Source organism: Anguilla rostrata, chromosome 9, assembly GCF_018555375.3.
Source record: "Anguilla rostrata isolate EN2019 chromosome 9, ASM1855537v3, whole genome shotgun sequence".
Classification (NCBI taxonomy): Eukaryota; Metazoa; Chordata; class Actinopteri; order Anguilliformes; family Anguillidae; genus Anguilla; species Anguilla rostrata.
The window spans coordinates 5320640-5343173 of record NC_057941.1 but is presented as its reverse complement, the minus strand read 5'-3'; the positions used below and the strand labels follow the sequence as shown (position 1 = coordinate 5343173).

The window sequence follows — 22534 nt, the reverse complement described above, 5'->3', positions numbered from 1 at the left end:
CTTAAGCTGAGAAAGTACTCTGAAATATGTGTGATATATCTAAGGTGAAAGTACACACATTTGCATGTCAGAACACACAGACATTAATCAAGCCAGTATAATTTTAATTGAATTTTCCTGCCTGATTACCCATGATGCTCTTTATTTAGAATTTTGAGGGCAGTACTGCCTTTCCAGATTGTCTTTATTTTTTCCGGTATTAAGCCTATTCATCATGTTGACATTGTTTGGAAACATTTGTTAGTATGAGCAGTTACATGAGTGATGAGAGAGACAGAGAGAGAGCCTCAGCCCAACCCTATTCAATATATATATTAATGAACTGGCATACATATTCTAAAAATCTGTAGCACCTGGTCTCACTCTCTACAACCTACTATAGTGATTAAGTGCCTGTTTATGCAGATAACCTAGTTCTGCTGTCCTCCACTGAACAGGGGTTACAGCAAAGCTTAGATCTGCTAGAACAGTGCTGCCAGACCTGGGCCCTGGCAGTAAACCTGAACGAAACTAAAAGTATGACATTCCAAAAAAAATAAATACATAAAATAGATCTTAGGGAACAAAACACAAATTTGTGGTAGGAACAAATGAATATAATTATATAATAATTAAGGATTAAAAATTAGCTCTACATTGCAGTGAATGTACATAGAGAGAAAGCATGCAGGGCCTTAATGCCATAAAACCAAATTTCTGTAGAAATCAGAATTTGGCTGAAAATCTTTGAAGCTATAATTAAACAAATTGCTCTTTCTGGCAGTGAGGTGTGAGGTCCACTTATCAATCAATAATTTGGCAAATGGGTAAACATCCAATTGAAACCCTACATGCAGAATTCTGTAAAAAAATATCTTAAAGGTACACAAAAACACAACAAACAATGCATGCCAGGCAGAATCAGGCCAATCTTCATTACTTCATCAAAACACAAAAAAGGGCAATCAAATTTTGTGAGCACCTAGTGACCCCCACTCACTTCAGTGCAAAGCCCTGCAACACAATATAAATAAAATAACAAGGTGAAATAAAATTTCATCTGGCCCTCAAAAAGACAATACACTGTAGCAAACTACCTGAACAAATTTACTGACAAAAAAAACAAGAACCGCCATGACTAGGCACAGACTCAGCGAGCCCCACATAGCTATAGAGCCTGGCACGCACAAGAAATAATGGCTGCCAGAAGAAAGAAGACTGTGCCAACGATGTAAAGACGATAAAACTGAAACAGAGAAACACTTCCTGATTGAATGAGCCAAATTCGACCAAAAAATTATACCCCAAATTTGGCAAAAATGACCCCAATTCAACAACACACCTGAAGCACATAAGTTACTTTTCTTATTAGGGGAAAACACTGCTGTAGACTAACAGCACAATTAGTGTTCTCTTGCCACACTCTGAGGGACAACGAGCGACACTGTCATGCACGCATCCAAACACAAACTAAAATCACGTTCAATCATTTTTAGAGTTGGATTTATTCCTGTTTTTTTTTTTCTTAATATAAAATACATATTGTTTTATTATGAAACCTGCTTTGGCAACACAAATTCCGATATTTGTCATGCCAGTAAAGTGCTCTGAAATTGATAGAGAGAGAGAGAGACAGAGAGAGACAGAGAGAGGGCATAGCGGTAAGTGCAGGGCTGCCTGCCCAGCTATCCAACAACATGAATGATCTTATTATTCACTGCATGCAAAACATACCATAGATGACACGTAAGGGTAGATTGCCAGGTGAGGCAGTGCAGATAAATCAAAATAATTTACAGTATTTATCATTTGACAGCTAAATTTAATTGCCAAAACATTCACCAAAACTTTATTGCAATTGCTTTTGAGGTAATGCTACAATCCTTTTATCTGGCAGCAATGCGTATAAAACGCCATCATAGAAATAGCCCATCCCAGAAGTGCTGATGCTTATTGTGGCTTTCTCTGTCACAAAGACATTGGGCAAGTGTCATTAAAATGCATTTAGACTGTTCAGATCTATCAAACCTGCTGGATTAATCTCGCTCCTTACCTCAATGAGGACTCTGCTTTGCTCTCTGTACAGTGAGTAGCAGTAGGAGGCTTGCAACAACTCATTTTGCTTGATTGTAACTCAAACAAGCTTAAAATATGGTATGAGTTAGTTGCATATTTCCTTAAGCTGGCTAAGCGTGTTTGATTGATCCCAGGGGCTAACTGTGTTTGGATTGAATCTAGGGGAGCCCTACCATTGCTGTTGAATTAGCTTTGCTTATATTCTCTTACTTAGCAGACCTTATAGTGTAAATGTTATGTTTTCCTATTCAGTTTTTACTTGCTTCCTGAAAGTATCTGAATGACAGACCACTAGTACCTCAAAATGTGGAGAGAGCCCATCCCTTTTCTTTCTTTCATTCCAACAGAAAGTCCACTGCATGTTCTGTGACCTAACCAGCACATTCATTCATTCATTCATTCATTCACATGATGTTAGGTTTTCAATAAATATTAAGAGATTAACATACTATGGAATTCAACTTCCTCCAGCACCGCCTGGAACCCTGACCAGGAATAAGCGGATATAGATAATGAATGGATGGATGGATAGATAGAATTCAACCGAGACCAGTTTTCTGACCGTAGACGTTCTGCAGAGACAGAGTTTTGCGCAGCTGCTTTCAGATGACTGACACAGCCAGGCAGGTAGGTTTACTCTGCATTGCTGAGGGAACTGTGGGATCTTGGAGGACTCATCTTGAAGGACTGAACTGACAGCTTCTAAATTTCCTTTTGCCAAGTCTGTATCGGAAGTATTTCCTCAAACCTTCTTCTAATGGGACATTTTTCAGTTTATTTTGTCCCTTTCTGAGCAGCTTTTCACCTTTCACCACAGAGTAAAATAATAATAATAATAATAATAATAATAATATTGATAATAAATCAAGGAATGAGGAAGAACAACGTTACAATACTTCTTCGTGACAAAAATCTTAACCATCATGCCAAGTGTAATTAACACGGCTGCCAACTCCGTCGTCGCAGTGGTAATTATCTCTGCCCTGTTTATTTCAGATTCACGTGCTCTTACATGAAAAGCGAATAGAACCACGCCTGAGTCCTAATTGCTATTATATAATAACTCCTAAGCAATAAATTTACCCTGCCCGGTTTACTGTACTGCAATCTGTGTTATAATATTTGGAGTATAACAGGATTAACTTTTTGAATACATAGAAAATTAGTTTTTTTTTTCTTTTTTACAAAATTACATCGACACGTCTGTTTTCTTATATTTCAGTTGTTTAGGCTACGATTTTTGCCACCAACTTGTGACAAGGTTGACTCACCTGAAGGGGCTGAATTTGAAAAAACAAAAAAACTAAAGAAAAAAACATGCACATGCACAAGCATGACTTTCTGTGAATGCGCTTCTGCAGAGCACGTCAAAATATCGATGCGTAACACATCAGCATTGACTTACTCTTAACATTCGTTAGGGCTTTGTTGTGAATAGTTTCAATTCAGTTAGACAATTGACACCTTTTTTGTGTAACATGAGTTTTGTGAAGTAAATGCAAACATAAAATTTACTCTTGGACTGCGACTGTTGTAAGATGAATAAGGAGAATCACTCAGAATGTAAGGGTGCGCTAGGTGAAACTCCTAAATCGCAGTATTTATTTTTAAGCGACTGCACTTGGGGGAAAAAAAACGAAGTGGGGCCTCAGATGGAAGGGCGGACATATTCCGCACGGTGCTTTTCGGAACGAAATCACTCTCTCTTTGATCCCTTGTTCCCGTTTCGAGCTTGCATGGCGCACCAGTAATTCACTGGAACTCCGCGGTGACCTTCGTTTGGGACATACCGAAGGCGGTTGCTGTGGTGCACTGGGGTAATTGGCAGATATATGCCCCTCCCTCCTGCTGGTTCCGTCCCAGCCAAACCCCCCAAATGGGCCCAAAATTAAAAAGGCATAAAACACCATTTAACTGGGCCTCTCTGCCTCACCTGCAGATCAATCTCAGGAAACAATACAGCTGATGATTTATGAGTAATTCACGGAGCTTAACGTTTTTTTGTTAGTGTCTCATATAGTTCAAATCAATCACTTCTTTATTGTGCTTTCTCCTTCTGTGCAGCTCATCCAACATCATTCTTAAGGAGCTGGGGGGGGGGGGGGCGAGGGTGGTGTTTTGTGGTGCTTCATAGTACTGTATGGCTGGTAAAATGTGAGGAAGCTGCTAACCAGACATGACCTCCCACCACACACACACACACACACACACACATGCACACACATATATATACACACACACACACACACACAAACAAACACACAATTATGCACACACAAATGCAAACACACTTTGCTCCCCACCCCAACAGTCAACCTCCAAGCCTCTCAAATCATCACATACACACGTGCTGTCTCTTCCCTGTCTCTAGCAAGTCTGCGTTGGGCTTGAAACTCAGAAAATGAGCGTTTGTACCTCAGCTGTGACACTATGAACCCATAAGGGTGCGTGATGTACAGTAGGGCTGCACTAAATCATCAGCCGGGTGGGGTGGGGGGTGGTTTTGGGGGGGTGGGGTGGTGGGGATGGGATAATTGTTGCCCCTGGGCAAATATGCAAGCTTCTGGGGTTCGGCAGGGGCGTCCCGCATCACGAAAAGGGCCGACTTGGGCTTGCACAGACACCAAAGCTCCTCAGAGCCACGGGGCAAAGAGGATTCCTCCACAGCCACTAGAGAGACAGAGAGAGAGAGAGAGAGAGAGAGGGGGGGGGGCGGAAGAGAAGAGAGAGAGAGGGAGAGAGACAGAGAGAGGAGAGAGAGAGAGAGATAGAGACAGAGAGAGGAAGAGGGGAGAGAGAGAGTCAAAGGGAGAGAAGAGAGACAGACAGAGAGAAAGAGGGGGAGTCAGAGAGAGTGAGAGACCTTTAACCAGTCCTTTACTGACAGCCTTTGCAGTTAAAAGTCAATCCAAAGGATTGTAAAAGTCAAAATATACAAGACATTTCAATAAATAGACAAGAGGACAACCCTCTCTCCCCCCGTACATATATGCAAGCCCCACCCTCCTAAACACACATTCTTCTCCATTCACTGAACCATTTATACATGTGCTGTTAACTGTGCCATTATTCAAATCACATTTCTCTGCTTCAGCCTCCATTAAGAAGACAAAATCTCCCAGTCCCCAAATATCAACAACATTCTCCGAGTTTCAGACCATGTTACAATAAGAGAACACTATCCTGGAGTGAGCTGCTACAGATCCTCTGACCTCTCTCTCTCTCTCTCTCTCTCTCACTATCTATCTATCTCACTCTCTCCCCCTCTCTATTTTTCTGTTTCTCTCTCTCTCTCTCTAAAACTCTCTGAAGTAAAACAAAAAAAACAAAAAAGCAAGCCGTCAATCAAACCTTACCATCCTGCCAGGCCTGTCCACATCACTCCCCTGTCCCCTCCCTTAAGGTGTAAGATCACAAATATGTGATTAGAATTTTTTTGAAGCAATGCAGTTCTAGAACACAGAAAAAACATTCTAAAAAAAAACCTTCAAAAGGGTTTTAAAGACCCCTCCTTCCTTGCCACAACCATCAACATCTACTAGGGTCCAGTTATTGGGGGAGGAGTGGGGGCAGAAGGAAACAGAGAGAGATAAACACAGAAAACCAACGAAACAAAAGAAAAGAGGAGAGTTTTAGAGATGCGGAGACCGGGTTGGATGGAGGCTGAGGGAAACGACGAAGCCGGCTCTACCTGTCCTCCCTCTAAATCTCGTTTTCACAACTGCTGCCTCCTCGTAGTCGCGGAAACGGAACGCCATTGGCTGAACCGCTTACGTTCACGCCCCCCCCCTCTGGAAGCGACAAACGTTTTTATTCATCTATTTATTTATTTTGTTTTTTTTTATTTTAATTTTTTGCAGCTTCACGACGACGACGACGACAAACCCCGCAGATGCGTGACACGAAGCCAATGGAGGCTGACGAGGCGAAGGGTGTAGCTCATATTTTTCCACTGCAGGGCGTATCCCGACCGAGAGCAATTTGCCCTACAACCTGTTGACAGATTTGAAATCGAATCGGTTTGTTTCTTTTTTTTCAGACCGCGGCGTTCATCCGCACGGACGGGAATCATAATGGCCGCTTCGTTCTTCGAGTTCCACCTGAACAGCACGTCTTTGATCTTCGAGCACCAACCGCAACATTTTTATTTTAGGGAACGCGTGCGGAGTGCCTTCCGCTGATCACGTCACTATATATATATTTTTTTTTTTCGGGTCGGTTGGTGACGCTACTTACGTGGTAATTTTGCATCCAAAGTTTAAATTGAAGCACATTCTGCTTTCAGAATTTCAGTTTCAGAAAGACAGTTGGAGATTAACTGTTAATCTTCTCCTCCAAAGCCAATGTTTTTTTTTTTTTTTCTAACTGCATTTCCATGCAGATCACATTTGGAATATTCCGGAATATTTATATTCTGAATATTTATTTTATCCATCCATCCATCCATCTGTTTTCTACACCACTTACTCCTGGTCAGTGTCGCAGGGGGGACTGGAGCCTATCTCAGCATGCACTGGGTGAAATGCAAGAATGCATCTTGGACAGGTCACCAATCCACTGCAGGTCCCACACTCCATTCATTCAGGCATTCATACACCAAGGACAATTTAGACTCTCCCACACTCCACTAACCTGCTTGTCTTTGGACTGTGGGAGGAACTCGGAATACCTGGAGGAAACCCACGTGGACACGGGGAGTGCATGAAAACTCCACACTGAACGGCCCCTGGCCAAGATTAAAACTCAGTGACCTTCTTGATGTGAGGTGACATCACCGTGCTGCCCAATATTTCTTTGATATGCGAGTAACATGGATTATTTCATTTGTAGTTTCTTTTGAAATGTGTAAACACACATTGCTGTTTTTTGTGCCATTTCTAAACATGTCTGGTACTGCAATTACAGATAAGAAGACTCAGAACAACAACATTGCCAATTATTAAATCCCTCCATTCCGTAACCTCCAGTAACCAGGGCTGGGAGAAGAAAAAAAAAATTACAAAGACTTCTGGGAAAACTAATATGTTGTTTCATAACTCTTTTATGTTTGCTCACCTGCCACTCCAAAAGAAGCAGACAAGCTCACGTGCACAATCAGGCCAAGTATTCCAAAGCTTACGTTAGATAAAGTAACTCATATCCTTTATATCTGGCAGAACAGCCCACCTCTTCCATTCCGAATGTCTGCATTCGGAATATTGACTCAGACAGCCAATTAGATTTAGCTTCCCTGCACTGCCCACAATAATTCATACTCACAACTCGTGAGAAATTCCGACTGTTCCCACAATCCCAGAAAACTAAACATTTGTGTAGTCTGAGCAGGGTGGTTTCCAGGAAAGGAGTAGACTGGTGAAGGTTGTTAAAACTGGTTCAGATTCTGTTTCTCTCCCGGTAGTCCTCTGCACATTTAAACATCTGGATCCTGTGGCAACAGCAGTGCAGAGATTGAAAAAAACACATCTGTCTTTTGGCAAGGGAGCTTCCAAACTGTACACAAACAATTAGCATTCATTTACTCCCTTTCTCTCCTCTCTCTCGCACGCACACACATCATTCTCTCTCTCTCTCTCTATCTCTCTCACTCTCTCTCATGTGTATCTTCATAAGACATTCATGATGAAATATATATATATATATATACGGTAACACCTTTCATTTGCTTGCCATTATTACTTCATAAAGACAACTGAAGTGCCATATTGCAGTATTTGGGAATATTTATTTTGCGGCTAGTGCTGACATAATGAGATCAAGAAGCACAGTAGTGTAGTATAATGGACCCTTACAATTCACAGGGACAGCTGTATCCTTCAACAAGGTACTTAGCCTGAATTGATTCAGTATGCAGCAGTACTGTATATTCAGCTGCATCAGAATGGATTGCACGCAAGAAATAAAATAAAAATGAAAAACAGGATTTATCTCTGTAGGTTGTTCTGGATAAGTGTCTGCTAAATAAAATGTACAAGCTCATAAATATATTTTACATATATTCTTCTGAATATACAAACTATTGGTTATTACTATTGAGATTCACTGTGTATATTTTGAAAGGTAAGGATTTGAACCCGTATTCCCATTGTTTCTCTCCACTCAATACAAACACCGTACAGACCCCACATTTAGTTTTCTCTTCCTGTATACCCTCACCTTGTGGTGCTCCTTCTTACACCTCTGCACTAGATTCTGGCAATTTTTGCCTGACCAGCTTATCGGAATATCAATATTAATTTGCCCAAAGGGGGTTGTGGAAGGTAGCTGTAATTAACACCACTGATCTTAAGCAGGCACCAGAGGCTACACAGCAAAATGACCAGTATTAATAAAAATCTGGCAGAGTCTATATTTAGTTCACTCTGGCCATAGTGGACTCATATAAACTCTGCACTGAAAATTATACTGTGCAGCTGTTTATATTTTGGAAGGGGGGGAGGGGGTTAGGTGTTGGGGGGCTTATTTTTCATTGAAAATGTAAAACACTCACACATTATCTATTTGTACGCATCAATATTTACCAACTGAATTTTCGGCTCAAGGCATTCATAAGGAGACACCTACATGGGATTCAAACCTGCAACTTTCTGAAAATAAATAAACTGAGCGACTACAGTCTAGTTGAATTGATATATACACGGTAGTTTATGTACGAATGTGCTATATATATTCTTCTTTATCTGAGAAAGGGCTGTTTAATAAGTAGTAATGTATGTAAGTAGTCGTGTAATGCCCTAAATTGCAATCTCATGTGTAACATAGATTCACATGCAGTGATCACAAAGCATTTAAATAATATTTGCAGAGTATTACTTAAAGTAAATAAAGACTGCTTAATCGTAAGGCTCTAGGCATTGTTGTCTAGAGGCACTGTTGTCACGAGGCTTGAAACTAAATATATTGCTGTCATTACAAAATACTTTTCCATACAAAGCTGTACACATATATACAGCGTAAAGTTACAATGGACTGGTCACAAGGTTGTAGATGTGACCAAACAGGCACACTGAGATCTGTTAAAAGTTAAAAAAAAAAACACTTAAACTCTAGTACATGGAGGAATGAATACCTGCTACTCCCTGTCTTTCACTTTGACTTTCAGAAATGAACAAGGGAACATTTCCAGTTTTTATTTTACACATAAAACGTGATGAGTGGTTTAAGCGCTCAGAATGTTTACCTGCATTCTCCGCAGCTCAAATATGCGAGAAACTCTAATTAAAAAAAAAAAAACAAAATCATCCCCAACTCGCGCTGACATCTGAGGAGTGCCGTAAATGATTCAGACAGTTATGGCTCTTGACACGTTCAATTACCGCCGTTTTTAACTTTGAAAGGCGGGTCAGCCGGACGAGGAGTCGGGACAAAAAATGTTTTTGAGGTCCTGACTTCAGCGGGTTGGGTGCCTCTTTAATAGCGCTTTAAAAAACCTGCCGTTTTCTGTCAAAGGTGGGGGGGGGACTTGACACAGATCAGGCCTTTAGTCTCTCCGGGGGCGAAGAACGTCAAACAGAGATGACTGGAGACTTTTCTCTCCTTCAACCGACCCCCCAATCTCCCCCCCCCAAAACTGCATCTGGAGTTGATCAGCTCATTTCCTGGGTAGTGTTACAGTGAACAATTATCTTCAGATCGGGAGTCAGTAGGACACAAAACCCACCCCCTGCTCCCTCTAAATTGCAGGGGGAAGCAACCAATTCGGGGGGTTGGGTGCACAATCTGTTTCAACCCAGCGGCATCGGCCTGCCAATCATAGTGGACATGCCAGCCCCAGGACGACTGGACCGTAGCTGCCCGTGTGGAAGTGACGCATGGTCTATCTCTCCGCTTGCTGCACGCGGAGGTACTACGTGCAAAATCAAATCCAAATTCTGAAACAAACAAAACAACCGGAACATTGCGTTTTCTTTCCACACGTGTACAACAACTTACCCAGCATTCTGTTGTGGTTAAACAACATGCCACTTGCACCCTCCTGTTCCTGTTCTGGTCGCCCAGGCATTTCATGTCAGTTTACTCAGCAATTAGCTGTGCTGTTTAAAAAAAAAAAAAAAAGTTTTATTGCACATTGTTTTGCTTTGAAGGCAGGTATTTGTGTTGGCCATAATTATGTTTGTCTGTCCCATAATGAGTCACAAGCACTCCCCCTCCCCCACCACCCCGCCTTCTCATCTACAACCCCCGCCCCCCCCGCCCCCCCGCCCCCTCCTGTGACGGCGTCTACATCCCAGGGCAACGCAGTAAACGCGGAGCGGCCCGCCCAATTAGAGGCGCGGCAGCCGGCCTTTGGTTCAAAGGCGCCCCGCTGGGGCGGTGGCATGCTCGCGGGCAGGGGAGCGCGGACGCCGCCACAGATCTCCCCGTAACGCCGGTCCTGGGGGGGGGGAGGAAGGGGGGGGGGCGCCCCCCCAGGCCGGCCGAGCCCTCGCTGCCCCGGCCTGGCGTCACCCCCTCATTAAACGGCGGTGGGGGTCAAAGCCTCGCGTCTGCCCTGACCGAAGGGGAGGAAGGATCATATTAATAAGGAGCCTCTCGGCACCGAGGTGTCAAATGGCACTGCTGTGTTTTCTCTCTCTCTCTCTCTCTCTCTCTCTCTCGCTTTCTCACTCTTTTTTCCCTCACTTACTTGCTTTGAAGTGCTTATATGAGTGGGTTGCAAATTTGCTAAATATATTTCCTGGACTTCCGAAAACTTTATTCATTTAAAAAAATTTTTTTTTTTTTTTAACCCAGTTGCACCTGGGTTTTGAATAACCCCCGAAACGCTCCTGTTAAAGCTGATCGCTGTTTGAAAACAGCGCCTCCGTAGCACCGCTGACAGCCTTTGACAGATTCCCTGTAATGACGCGATTAAACTGTGGAGCTGAGCCGGGCTGTGTGGAGGGTGTTGATAAGTTAATTATGAAATTATAGCTGTGCGAACTAGTCATCAGAGACGCATTGTGAATAAGTGTCACTTTCAATGAGTTCATTACGGATCAAACGATGGCTGACAGGGGACTCTCTGGGACTTTCATAACTGCCACAGAAGGAAATGGCAGTTTAAATATCTCCCGACTTAACTTCTTTGTCTTCAATCTCTGTGCAGAACTTCCACACCAGTCTTCACATTTTCAGTGTTAATTTTATTTTATTTTTTATTTAACCTTTATTCAACCAGGAAAAACCCCATTGAGATCTAAATCTCTTTTGCAAGGGGGTCCTATTATGGTCAGTCGTCTCACTCTCTGCATACAATCTTCTAAGTGCAACACAGTTCCCTCATCTGGTTTGATTTATGTCACGTGGCTTAGTGATTTCTCTGCTTGCAGGTGAAGAAATTCCAGTTCTCAGAGACGACCTTGTCCCCAGTCCCCCCTGCCCCCCCCCCCCCCATTACATAAATTTAGGACACCCTAAAGAAGGTGGAAGCGATCAAGATGTCGTAGGCAGTTGTGGAACCAAGGGGGAAAGGGGGTGGGGTTAGGGTTGGTTGGTTGGTGGAATTCTGTGGCCAACTTTTATTGTGTGGCCCTATGAAAGACGACATAGAGCATGGGTGAACAATCTTACATGAGAAGGGCATGGGCATGGGTGTGGGTGCAGGGTGTTTTTTGTGTTTTCGCCCCATAACACTACAACAGCTGAGCGACTGAGGCATGAACCCCCTGCAAACAGGCGAACTCTCACCTCCATTTTATAACCCCATTACACCTCATTATTACCGTTCTCTGTCATCCCGGGCCTTGTGTGTCACGCAATGCAGGAGCCTGGGGCCCTCGTCTTTTACACGGTTTCACGCTGGGGGGGGGGCGATGAGTCACACGGCCTAACGAGCCAATCAAAGCCAGCTACGCGCCGCGGCTATGATCTCGCTACGATTACGGAAAACGATGCTTCTCCTGTAAGCGCTGTAATAAGAGACCCTCAGAGGCACTTAAGGCACGTCTTTTATGGGAAGGAGTCGGCGTGTGAAACACCGGGCTCCTGGTCGCTTCGCTCCGGGAGAGAACACGCCAGCGCCCTCTCTCCGATTCGGTTACCGCCGTGGCTCCCACGCGGGTAACGAAGGTGCCAATTTGTTCCTGTTTTACGAAACTGGAAAAAAAAAAGTCTTGGCTTCCCACTCTCACATTTTTCCCCCTTTTTTTATTGCGTATCACAGTCGAACCTCTGAGACATGAACATGTTTGGAAGTGATGTTCTTCAGGAGGCTGGCATGTCATGACACAAACACCGTAACAATAATAGTAATAAAAAAAGTGACTGCAATCAGGCATTGCTGCTGAATTTTGGCATTACCACATTACTTGAGGCTACTCTAAATTTGTAGCTATAAACTGTTAAATGAGCAATAACTAGTGGTAGATGTTGTCACACATGATCATTATTATTATTATTATTATTATTACTATTACCTCCACATTCACACTGTGTTTGGCTGAGCAGCTACAGTAGTTCATCTCTCTGAGGCTTGCATCTTGAGGAAAAGTAAACATCACCATTCCGTTTTGGAATGCTCTTCATCAGTAAGAACAGAGAGGACAAGGTGTGGGAAAACGTTCTGTAGTAAATATTAATTGAGGTATTTATGACCTTGTTTGCTTTCAGGCAAGCTTATTGGGACATACTGCATAACAAGCTGCTCAGCTGTTACCAATTAATACAGCCGGGTATTTCCTGAGGCAAGTCAGGTTATGTAAGCTACCAACAGTATCACCGCTTGAGACCTGAACCTGTAAGCCTCTACAGTTACAAATCAGTTTCCCCCAGAACCTCCTTCACAGCATATACACAGCAAAACATTCAGCGTTAATTCAACTCAATTACAGCGTGCGTATGGTCCCAGCTGGACTCATATGTACTCTGTGAGAGTTGAGTTAACACTGGACATTCTACTGCGTGTGTGTATATATATGCACAATGTTTATTTTATCCTTTTACTTTTCAATGAATAATTTCTTTCCATGGCCTTTTGTTGCCTGCCTGTTGAGGCCGGCTCTGACCAATGCCAGCATGCATGTGTTTTAAACAGGCAGAGCGCACGCTGGTCGAAATGCGCTTCCCTTTGTACGCCTGAGCTTTATTAAGTTCAAAATGACAGGAGATATTTGCCTTTTGACACAACAGTCTGCTGCTCAAAGCTAATTGGACCAGGCGCCGCTCACCTCAGGAAGGTAGCAATTTTCCCTCATTACGGCTAAACCTCTGCTAACAGTGAAGGATACCAGATTCCTAATTACTAGGTGTTAATAATAACAATGTAATGACAGCAATTTTCGAGCGCGCCTAAAACCCGTAATCTCTCTCCGACCGCCTTGCACAATCGGCCATGCATTTCAGCGTGGCGCCGAGGCCAAATGGAAAACGCTACTAGACGTAATTTCGCGTTGTCGGTGCCATTAGGATTATTAACTTTAACCGCGTGACCCGTAGAGCCGCTGCGAACGGTCGTCTACCCCGGAGAGCTTCTGATGGCGCAAGACGGGCACCCTGAAATATAAGAACCGTAAACCCATTTGACATATTCCATCAGCGGGAATTATAGGCTGATTATATACCAAATTCCCATGAGCTTTTGTCTTTTGGTTTGGGGCCTGACGTCTTCAAGTGACACAGCTAGCCCGATTGGAAAGTGCAGACACAAGCATTTCTATGCCCTTTTTATTACATGTAGCCAATGGAAACAAGCCCAGAAGCAGACACTGTCCAGGTGCGGCAGCAGCTTCTTCCGTTGTTCCATTTATTGATTTTGTTTTTTTGGTTTTATTGTTGTCGCCTAGTGGTAAAACAAAGGTACTACCATTACACTGGGGGAGCTGACGGGCCTGTCTGTCAGCTAGATACTCCACTGTTTCTTGCGTAGCTTAGTAACAGTAACCCATCACCATCAGTAAAGAATCGTTCACATCATCAATATTAATTTGAGCTTGGTAACAGTCACCCGTCACCAGCGGTGAAGAATGGTTCACACTATCAATGTTAGTTTGAGCTTAGTAACAGAGACCCCTCACCACAAGTAAAGAATGATTCACACTGTCGGTATGAGCTTGACTTGATATGAGCACGTGCTTTGGTAGGACTGCTTGCTTGTCTCACGAGCTTGTCTACAGGATTGTTCATAAGCAAAGATCGAAATCGTATTCTTCTCCAAAGAAGCCACATGTTTTTGCATCAAATATGCACAACCTCAGGGATGCGTGCATATATTCTAACACGTTACTTAATACTATGGCAAACTTTACATATAATAATAATAATATTATTATTATTATTATTAATGATAATAATAATAATAATAATAATAATAATAATAACTAATGATAATAATCATAATAATAACATATTTATTGTTAATTTGTTTAGCCTCAATTGTCACTCATTCACAATGAAAAATTTACTTGAAATCACGTTTTGTTTGTTTTTAATGTCTTATTCTGAATCAATTTAGGCAGTGGGGGAAAATATCCTGAGATTACTGTGTATGATATTGCCTCTGACCATTGCATATTTCACCAGTCTAAATTACAAAAATTGTAACCACTGTGTAACTGATGCGTCAAAACAAACAAACAAATTTAGACACTGTCTGCCGGTAGTCTCCGTAATTGTTTCCCTTGTTCCTTCGACCAAATCCCTCCACTCCATTGAAGTAGGCTACTTACTGTTTTAAAGCAAGTCTTGTTTTCACAGGGATGTGACGTCAGAGCGAAGTCAAACGAGAGCTTGCATCTGTAGATAGAGAGAGAAGTTTTTTTCTTTCTTTCTTTCTTTTTTTACTATTCCTCTGTGTGTGCGAATATGTCACATTTATCTCAATATCTTGAACTCTCTCGGGCCGTCTGCTGAGGAGCCGTGTTGTGATCGACAGGATGCCCTAGGGTAGGGGCGTGACGAGCGGGGAAGCGCTCCTGACTGGAGCCGCAAAAACTGCAGCAGTTACTTCCCCCCGAGGAGCGTCGCTTTGATCTCCCCGCTACTGGCGCCTGTAGACAACCTCAGCTCGTCTGCGAAATCGCCCCGTTTAATAATCACTTAGACACGTGGGAACGGCGATAACAGGAAATCTCACCCTGCCGCCGAAGCAGCGCACGAAACGGGCGGACCAATCAAACAACAGTTGGGAGATTTTTCAACAAGTACTCGATATTTATAATATAATTTTACTTTGTGCGATTTTTTGTTAGAAGTATAAAATAAAAAATATGTTAATGAAGTCTAACGATGCAGCAGCTTTCCATAACTTACACATATAAACATGTGGCAAAATAATTAAAAAGCAATGTTCTTACTAAAAACCTATTTAAATCATGCGCTTTATGTTATAGGCTATTTCATAGTTGAAAAAAATGTTGAAAAGTAGCATATGGCTAATGATATTAAGGGTAAACGAACGCTGTTATAAAAAGAGAAACGTTTGATTAAATCAACAAAAAAAATCCACTTATTCTACTTATTTTTATTTGCTGGAAAAAAAGTCTGCATATTTAGGCTATAATAAAGAAACTATCCAATTCCTTCGAAAACACATTTAAAGCCACAGTAGACCTATCAAGCCATGATTTAAAAGTTTTGAACAATGTATGAATTGACAAATGATTCATAGTGAGCCATGAAAAAATCCAATATGTAGCTTATTAGTACGATTATTACTTTCATTTGTGGTGTTATGCTAATAAGTTTATTTGCTCCTCATATTTTTACGAGTTATAAGACACGAGTTATGCATAATGACTCACTACGTAAAAGAGAAGAAAACAATATAAACTTATAACGCGGTGATGAATTAGATCATATACCACTAACTGTTCTGATTTGAACTGTTTTTTTTGTTTTGTTTTGTTTTGTTTTTTTTAAATTTATTTTATTTTATTTATTTGCTTCTTTTCTTAAATAACTAAACTAACATGTCCAGGACTGTGTGTGTAGAAGAACAACATATGTGTTTAAAGAGGAAAACATAATTACTTTGCACTGATGCCCTCAATAATAATTCGAGTATCATAACCATCAGTTCAGTCAGTATTTAGACATTTGTGAAGACTGGATGATGTTTTCTGTTGGCTGCGTACACGTAGGCCTACTTTGTTCGCAGATAGAATGTTTGATGCAGATATAATGTTTGATGTAAAGTGATGAGCGCAACGCTTAAATTGAAGTCAGCAACTTTGCTATTTTGTGGGCGGCGTGTGAATATTAATACGAGACATAATTCATAATTCAGATATTGTGTTTATCAATACCACAGAATAGGCCACTGCAGTCTGTTTGCACATGAGGAAACTGAACGAGTAGTTTAGTCTTCTTTTTTTCAGAAATCCCTCATTTTAATCACTTCCCCGCACAATTATGTGCAAATCAACCGAGAGGCGCTTGGATTTACCCGAAATTATCGCAAAGTGTGTTGCAGCCCTCCAAAGCGAGGACTGCTTCTGGCGTATTCTAAACGTTTTTTTTTTTTTTTCTCCAAACACATCATGTGATTGCCAAAATCAAAAACCAATCAGAGTTGGTGCTGGGTTTTGGCAGCCCAGCCATTGGTCGTAAGTTTTACAAACTCCGTGAACTTTTTTCCATGTTTCACAGTTTCCCGTCAAACTCAGGACCTTATACGTTTGAATCACCGATAGTAGAGACGTCTCTGGTGCGTGTGTCAGTAAAATTAAATTCAGTCATTTGGAAAGACTCTCCGAGCGATGTCTTCCCCAATTAGTTCGAAGGACAGCTGTTCTTCCGACGAGGACATTCGACTGGAATCGACGCCGAAGGACAGAGCGTCACGTTTACCTTTCAGCGTGGAAGCTTTGATGTCGGACAGAAAACCTGACCGCGAGTTTACTGGGAAAACCGCAGGGACAGAGTCCAGGACTCACAGTTACGTATACTTTTCCAGAGATACTCACAGTCTGGAGGGATTTCCAAAACACTTCGTCCCGACGTCACCAGGTAAATCAGAAGCATCTGAACCGGAGGATAGCGCACCTTGGGCCGGGAGTTCAGGGTTTTCCCCTCAACCCAGTAAGTGTGTTCACCTATGTGCTATGTCCGCATCTGATCATGACCTTGCATTCACAGCGCTGGTTGATGAAGGCACACACTTAACAAAATAAAATCACAGAATAATAGGCCTACGAAGAATAAGAATGATATTGATATTTAAACTTGACATATTTTTGTGGATAGCTTATCTCCTTTAAGAAGCGGTGTTGTTCGATAGCCTACAGTGTATACTTTAATTAATGGACGGGTCTTTAAAAAGGATAATTAAAAGTTCCATTAAATTGTTGCATAAAATAAACTTCCTTGCTCACTCAAAGGTGTGAAGACGAAAAACACACCGTCAGGATATAGAATCATGAGATGTCACAAACTCAGGAAAATAATAAATTACGATCAGTGCTGTGTAGCCTACTTTCCTGCATCTACAATCATTGTGTTGGACAACTGCTCATCTTACATTTAACACCAGCATTGAGACTTACACAAACTTTTTCAAAATTATTTAGTCTGGTATACGCTTGTATTTTCCATATACACATACGCAAGGCTTAATTTTGCTTTTATTTGTGTTCATATTCCAGCTAGGATTGATGATGATTCTTGACTTTTAGGACTTAGATATCTTAGATATCAGCTGATTGCTGGTGTGTCATCAGTAGTGAAGATATAATAAATGCCATAGTTATTGCATCACACGAGCCGTTGTTTTCAGATCCCAGCTCAGTGAACTTTACAACGAAATGAGTTACTTTTAAAAAGCGTGATACGCAATTTCTGAATCCAAGATGAAAACAGAATAAATTATGACACGCATTACATAAGTGTAAACATTATTTTAAAAGCAATTTCTTTTGGACATGGTCAGCACTAAACCTCTGTATTGATTTAAGAATTGCATACTCCGTGAGTTAACATTACGTTTGTATTCCCTATGAAAAAAATAATGTATTTTAATGGTATACCTATAAAACATATTGTATTCGCTCCTGAGACCACCAAACTAATGACATTGTGTAGCTTAAGTCCTTAATGAAGCCATTTTACTTCTCAAACTTTAGTTCAAAATATGTCCCGAGTTCGAATGAATCAGGGCCTACGGTATGTTTGTATAATTTATAACATAAGTATCATAATATTTTGTTTTTTAAACTACTTAAATAGAATTATGACTGTCTTAAATTTTATTTAACAACTTTGTTAGCCTGCTGACGAGGTGTGTTGCTGTTGGAATGTTATGCTTATTTAGCACTTGAGACCACCATGCTGGATTAAGGAATTTTATTCTATACTGAAGTTCATTGAAGTTTGAAGTGCACAGAAGTTTACAGCAAGGGTGAATTAACATTATATATGACAATATAATTGTTCAAGCCTAGTTGACATGTTCTGACGTTTTTTAAATATACAATGTTTATTTTATGTCAATACACAGTAAAATGTTCAGTGTTAATTGAACTCTAACAGACAACGTTTGGTCCCACTTCGGTCCATTTTACTGTGTAGAGTTTTGCTGTAATTATGTCAGTTATTCTGAAGACTTTGTCGGATTATTTATTAGATGATTATTCTTCCTAGTTTGGAAAAAAACACACCTGAGTCTTATTTGTTTTTGAATCTCCTTTACTTTTGTTTTATTGTCTTATTTTTCAAGCTATTGAATAAGTCATCAACATTGTAGTCTTCTGCTGGGACAGTGTTCCTGTATAATATCTCTAAATGGTGACGTCTTACCCCGTAAAAGAAAGGAGACGCATTCAGCTTCACTTTTCTGCAATTTTACTTATTTGCCGTATTCAGACCACATTACAAATTTACCATATTCAGATTAATATTTGAGGATCTTGCAATTTTCTAAAAAAAATATAATCACGCAATAAAATATATCTGACAAAGTATATTTAATGGTCAGGATTAACTGAATTAATTACAGATTTTTTCTGTTAGTGTGCTTTTGTTTTAAAATATACATTTTGGATGCAAAGCATTCTGGGCCATGTTCAGTAGCCTGTAAACTGTACCTTACATTTAGTATTGATCATTCAGTCACGCGTGTGATTCAGATATATCACGCGTCCTCCCCCAGAAACCCCCACAGAGTGGCATTTATTCAGCTGAAATGACTACGCAGAAACGTATACGGTGCACATGCTGGATTCACAATGCTGCGAATGATAATGAGCATTCTGCAATAACAAACAGAATGATGATCGATGGTAATGACAATGACAACAGCGTTGAGGATTAAGACGACGATGATGATGATAATAATAATAATAGTAACAATAATTTAAATTAATATTATAATGATGGTTATTATTATTACTATTATTATTATTATTGCTATTATTACCATCATCATTGTCGTTTTTGTTGTTGCTTTGTTGTTATTATATTGTTATATTAGCTTTTGTCGTTATATTTGTCTTAGTCGTTGCTGTTGTTGTGACACATTTGTAAATGAGTTTGTTTTTTTTCTTTGCTCCACAGGGCAGTTGAGCCCCAGCTGCCCGCTGCGGAAGCACAAGACGAATCGGAAGCCGCGCACGCCCTTCAGCACCGCCCAGCTGCTGGCGCTGGAGCGCAAGTTTCGGCAGAAGCAGTACCTGTCCATCGCCGAGCGGGCCGAGTTCTCCGGCTCGCTCTGCCTGACCGAGACCCAGGTGAAGATCTGGTTCCAGAACCGCCGCGCCAAGGCCAAGCGGCTGCAGGAGGCCGAGCTGGAGAAGCTCAAAATGGCCGCCAAGCCCGTCATGCACCCGGGCGTGGCCTTCCCCTTCCCCCTCAGCGCCCCGCTCCAGGCCGCCTCGCTCTACGGACAGTCGTACCCCTTCCCCCGGCCCGTGTTGCCCCTGGCGCCCCTCGGACTGTACGCCACGCCCGCGGGCTACGGCATGTACCACATGTCGTGAAAAGGACCCCCGTTTTTTCCGAAGCTGGAGTTTTGACCGGAAGCACGTTAGCCTGAAGCACGTTAGCCTGAGCGTGTTAGCCTCGAATCACCTCTCTAGCCTTAAGGCCCTCCCTGCCCTGTGAGACATGTTGACATCGTTTTTTATTCCTCTTCATGACACGAACACAATGGATACAGCTTAGCGTTAGCATGTTACCGAACTCCTTGTCTCATTGCCGTGACTCATCCCTCAGCGATACTATTTGAACAATAATGAAGCAATTAATCATTCAACTGTTTAATTCAACCTCAGTGTGTGGCAATACAGGAAACACTGTGCACCCCCCACACTGTCCTTGGTCAGTTTCAAAATTAGCTTCATACCGTGTCACAAAATATTCAGTAAGTACACCTGTGTTAATTTCAGTTTGAAGTTACTTGTTAAGGCATTCAGGCAGCTGTCAGAACACATCACCCCCGCACTTATATATGTGTCCACACTCTACGGCTATTACGATGACACACTTATTTATTTAACTTCCCCCGCAGACTGAATACCGGGGAGGTAAAAAATATCATTCCTGTTTTTGAAACTGTTTTGTTAAGCGGTGGAGACGAGAGACGTATTGAACAATAAAAAAAAGTTAATTATATTTATACAGTATTTTGATTGACTGTAACCTGAGAGAGGCCCTTTGAGAGGAACTCTGCTGTACAGTTTTATAAATGTTATCAGTCATTGTTTTTATTCTGCCTTTGATATGTATAATTTGACACTAAATTAAAAAAGAGTTTAAACAATGTCCTTTGGTTAATTTAATGTACTGTATATATTCTGTTCATAAATCTGAGGTGTAAATGGAAGTAGGCCATTGGTGGGCGGCCCACACAGAGTACTGACTGTTGAGCTTGTCTGTCACACTTCTGACAAAACTTGTAGAAACACAATCCTTTAGATTTTGGTGAGAGAACGAGTCTGAAGCACAAGCCCGTTTGAACGTTGTATGATGTCAAACCTAAAGCGTGTATTTAAATAATCTCTTGAATGCAACAGAAAAAGAAAAAAAAAATCAGATATTTAAAATGATAATCTGCCATTGGCAAATGGCGGGTTTCGCAGTCATAACTTAACCCTGGTTCCACCCATTCACCATGGCAACCATGCCAAGGGAATATTTATGTTGCATAAAATTCCCAGATGGATGTGGTGCTGAATTGCTGAACAGTGATGTTTTTTCTTTGTACTGACGCTTCTGCTGGATTTTAGTGGTTATTTTCTACCGTGATGATGATGCCAGATCTATTTTGGGAGGCTTGTTTTACTGAATAGTGCAACACGTGACGTGACTCAGCGTATTTGGTGGAATCCGGGGAGGAAGTTAATTCAAAGCTTGAATTTCGATTGGCTGAAGAGAACACGTTCGTGGATGATGTAGTCTCATCAATGGATGAAATTCCTTCCACAAGCGTGTACAGTGCACACGAGTTTCCCTGCCGACAGGGTGCGTGTGCGAAAGTCTTGACAAAACGTCCGATGACCCTCGATCATGTGAGTTTGTGGTTTATCCGCGCGGTTCCTGTTCATCGAAAAACGAGTTCCTGTGTGGCCGTGACCAGATACTCCCGTGCCTTTTGATGCGATGAGCAAATCATGAATAAGCAGAGCTCTTTGTGAGGCTTCCTTTAATCATAATAAGCACGTCTGACAAACCCTAAGCGCCTATAACCGTACATTTAATCAACATCAGGCACGGTGACATGTTTGAGGTTGTGGTGAGCAATGCCAAGCTGGCATTACTTAAGTGCTGTGAGTGAGTTAAGTGCAATGAGCCAAGTTCTTGGTAGTGTCTCAAGTTTCTCTCTTAATGAATACTTTAAAGCCTTTTTAAAGAAAGAAAATTCACCTAGTTGAATTATGTTATGACAGTTCTTGCAACAAAATAGTGGACATGTTTATGCGTAAGGTATATCACAGATGAGTTTTACGTCAATAATGTGTTTGTACAATATCGGTGGAAACACACACACGCATACACTCACACACAAACACAGAAACACACACACGCGCACACACACACACAACCCACAATGTGAATGTGCAAACTTTATGATCTGTGTGTGTGTGAGCATGCGCACGTGTTTGTGTAGGTATGCATATGTGCATGTGTGTGCATGTGTGTATACCCCATGAGCCTCCGTAGAAAGCTTGAGAGCAAAATGTCTCTGCTCTTCAACGTGTACACCAATGAAGTCTATATATACTGTACATAGGAATCGGAAGGTACAGACGTCAATGTGGGAGTCTGTGGTCATTCCTGTAGTGAACCCTGAAGAGCGTACTAATACACGTATGGGGCATGTCGCACCACCAAGCCCTAACTCGGCTGGATGGCATGCCTGCCATCCCAATACACAATACTCCCTCTAGTGGCGATAAGGCCAGTCACATGCCTCTGACAGGATCAGCATGAGTGAGCAGGGGCCAAATCTCAAGGTGCTGCCTCCTGCAGTTACGAGCAAAAAATAGCATCCTGAAAAGGACGAATGCAGATAAATAAATCACTACTTTGGGTTGCTGATGATGCATTTTTTTTTTTTAAATTTGAAATCAAA

General features: G+C 41.6%; 1 protein-coding gene across 2 annotated transcripts; it reads left to right on the top strand.

The window, feature by feature from the left end:
• The first annotated feature begins 16593 nt into the window (after positions 1 to 16593).
• Positions 16594 to 20724, top strand: msx2b (muscle segment homeobox 2b). Of its 2 annotated transcripts, none has more exons than XM_064349913.1 (2): positions 16594 to 16977; positions 19519 to 20724. In XM_064349913.1, exons 1-2 carry the CDS (start codon positions 16728 to 16730, stop codon positions 19938 to 19940), a joined length of 672 nt encoding a protein of 223 aa, XP_064205983.1. In that variant the 5' UTR covers positions 16594 to 16727; the 3' UTR covers positions 19941 to 20724. The 2 variants fall into 2 exon arrangements, with proteins under 2 accessions (XP_064205983.1, XP_064205981.1); XM_064349911.1 differs by having other exon boundaries at positions 16603 to 17049.
• The last annotated feature ends 1810 nt before the right edge of the window (positions 20725 to 22534 follow it).

Excerpts from the sequence above, each read along its gene's own strand:
- msx2b (XM_064349911.1), top strand. The coding sequence starts at position 16,728 with ATGTCTTCCCCAATTAGTTCGAAGGACAGCTGTTCTTCCGACGAGGAC. Across the intron at positions 17,050-19,518 it reads AGGGTTTTCCCCTCAACCCA|GGCAGTTGAGCCCCAGCTGC; the intron begins GTAAGTGTGTTC and ends TTTGCTCCACAG.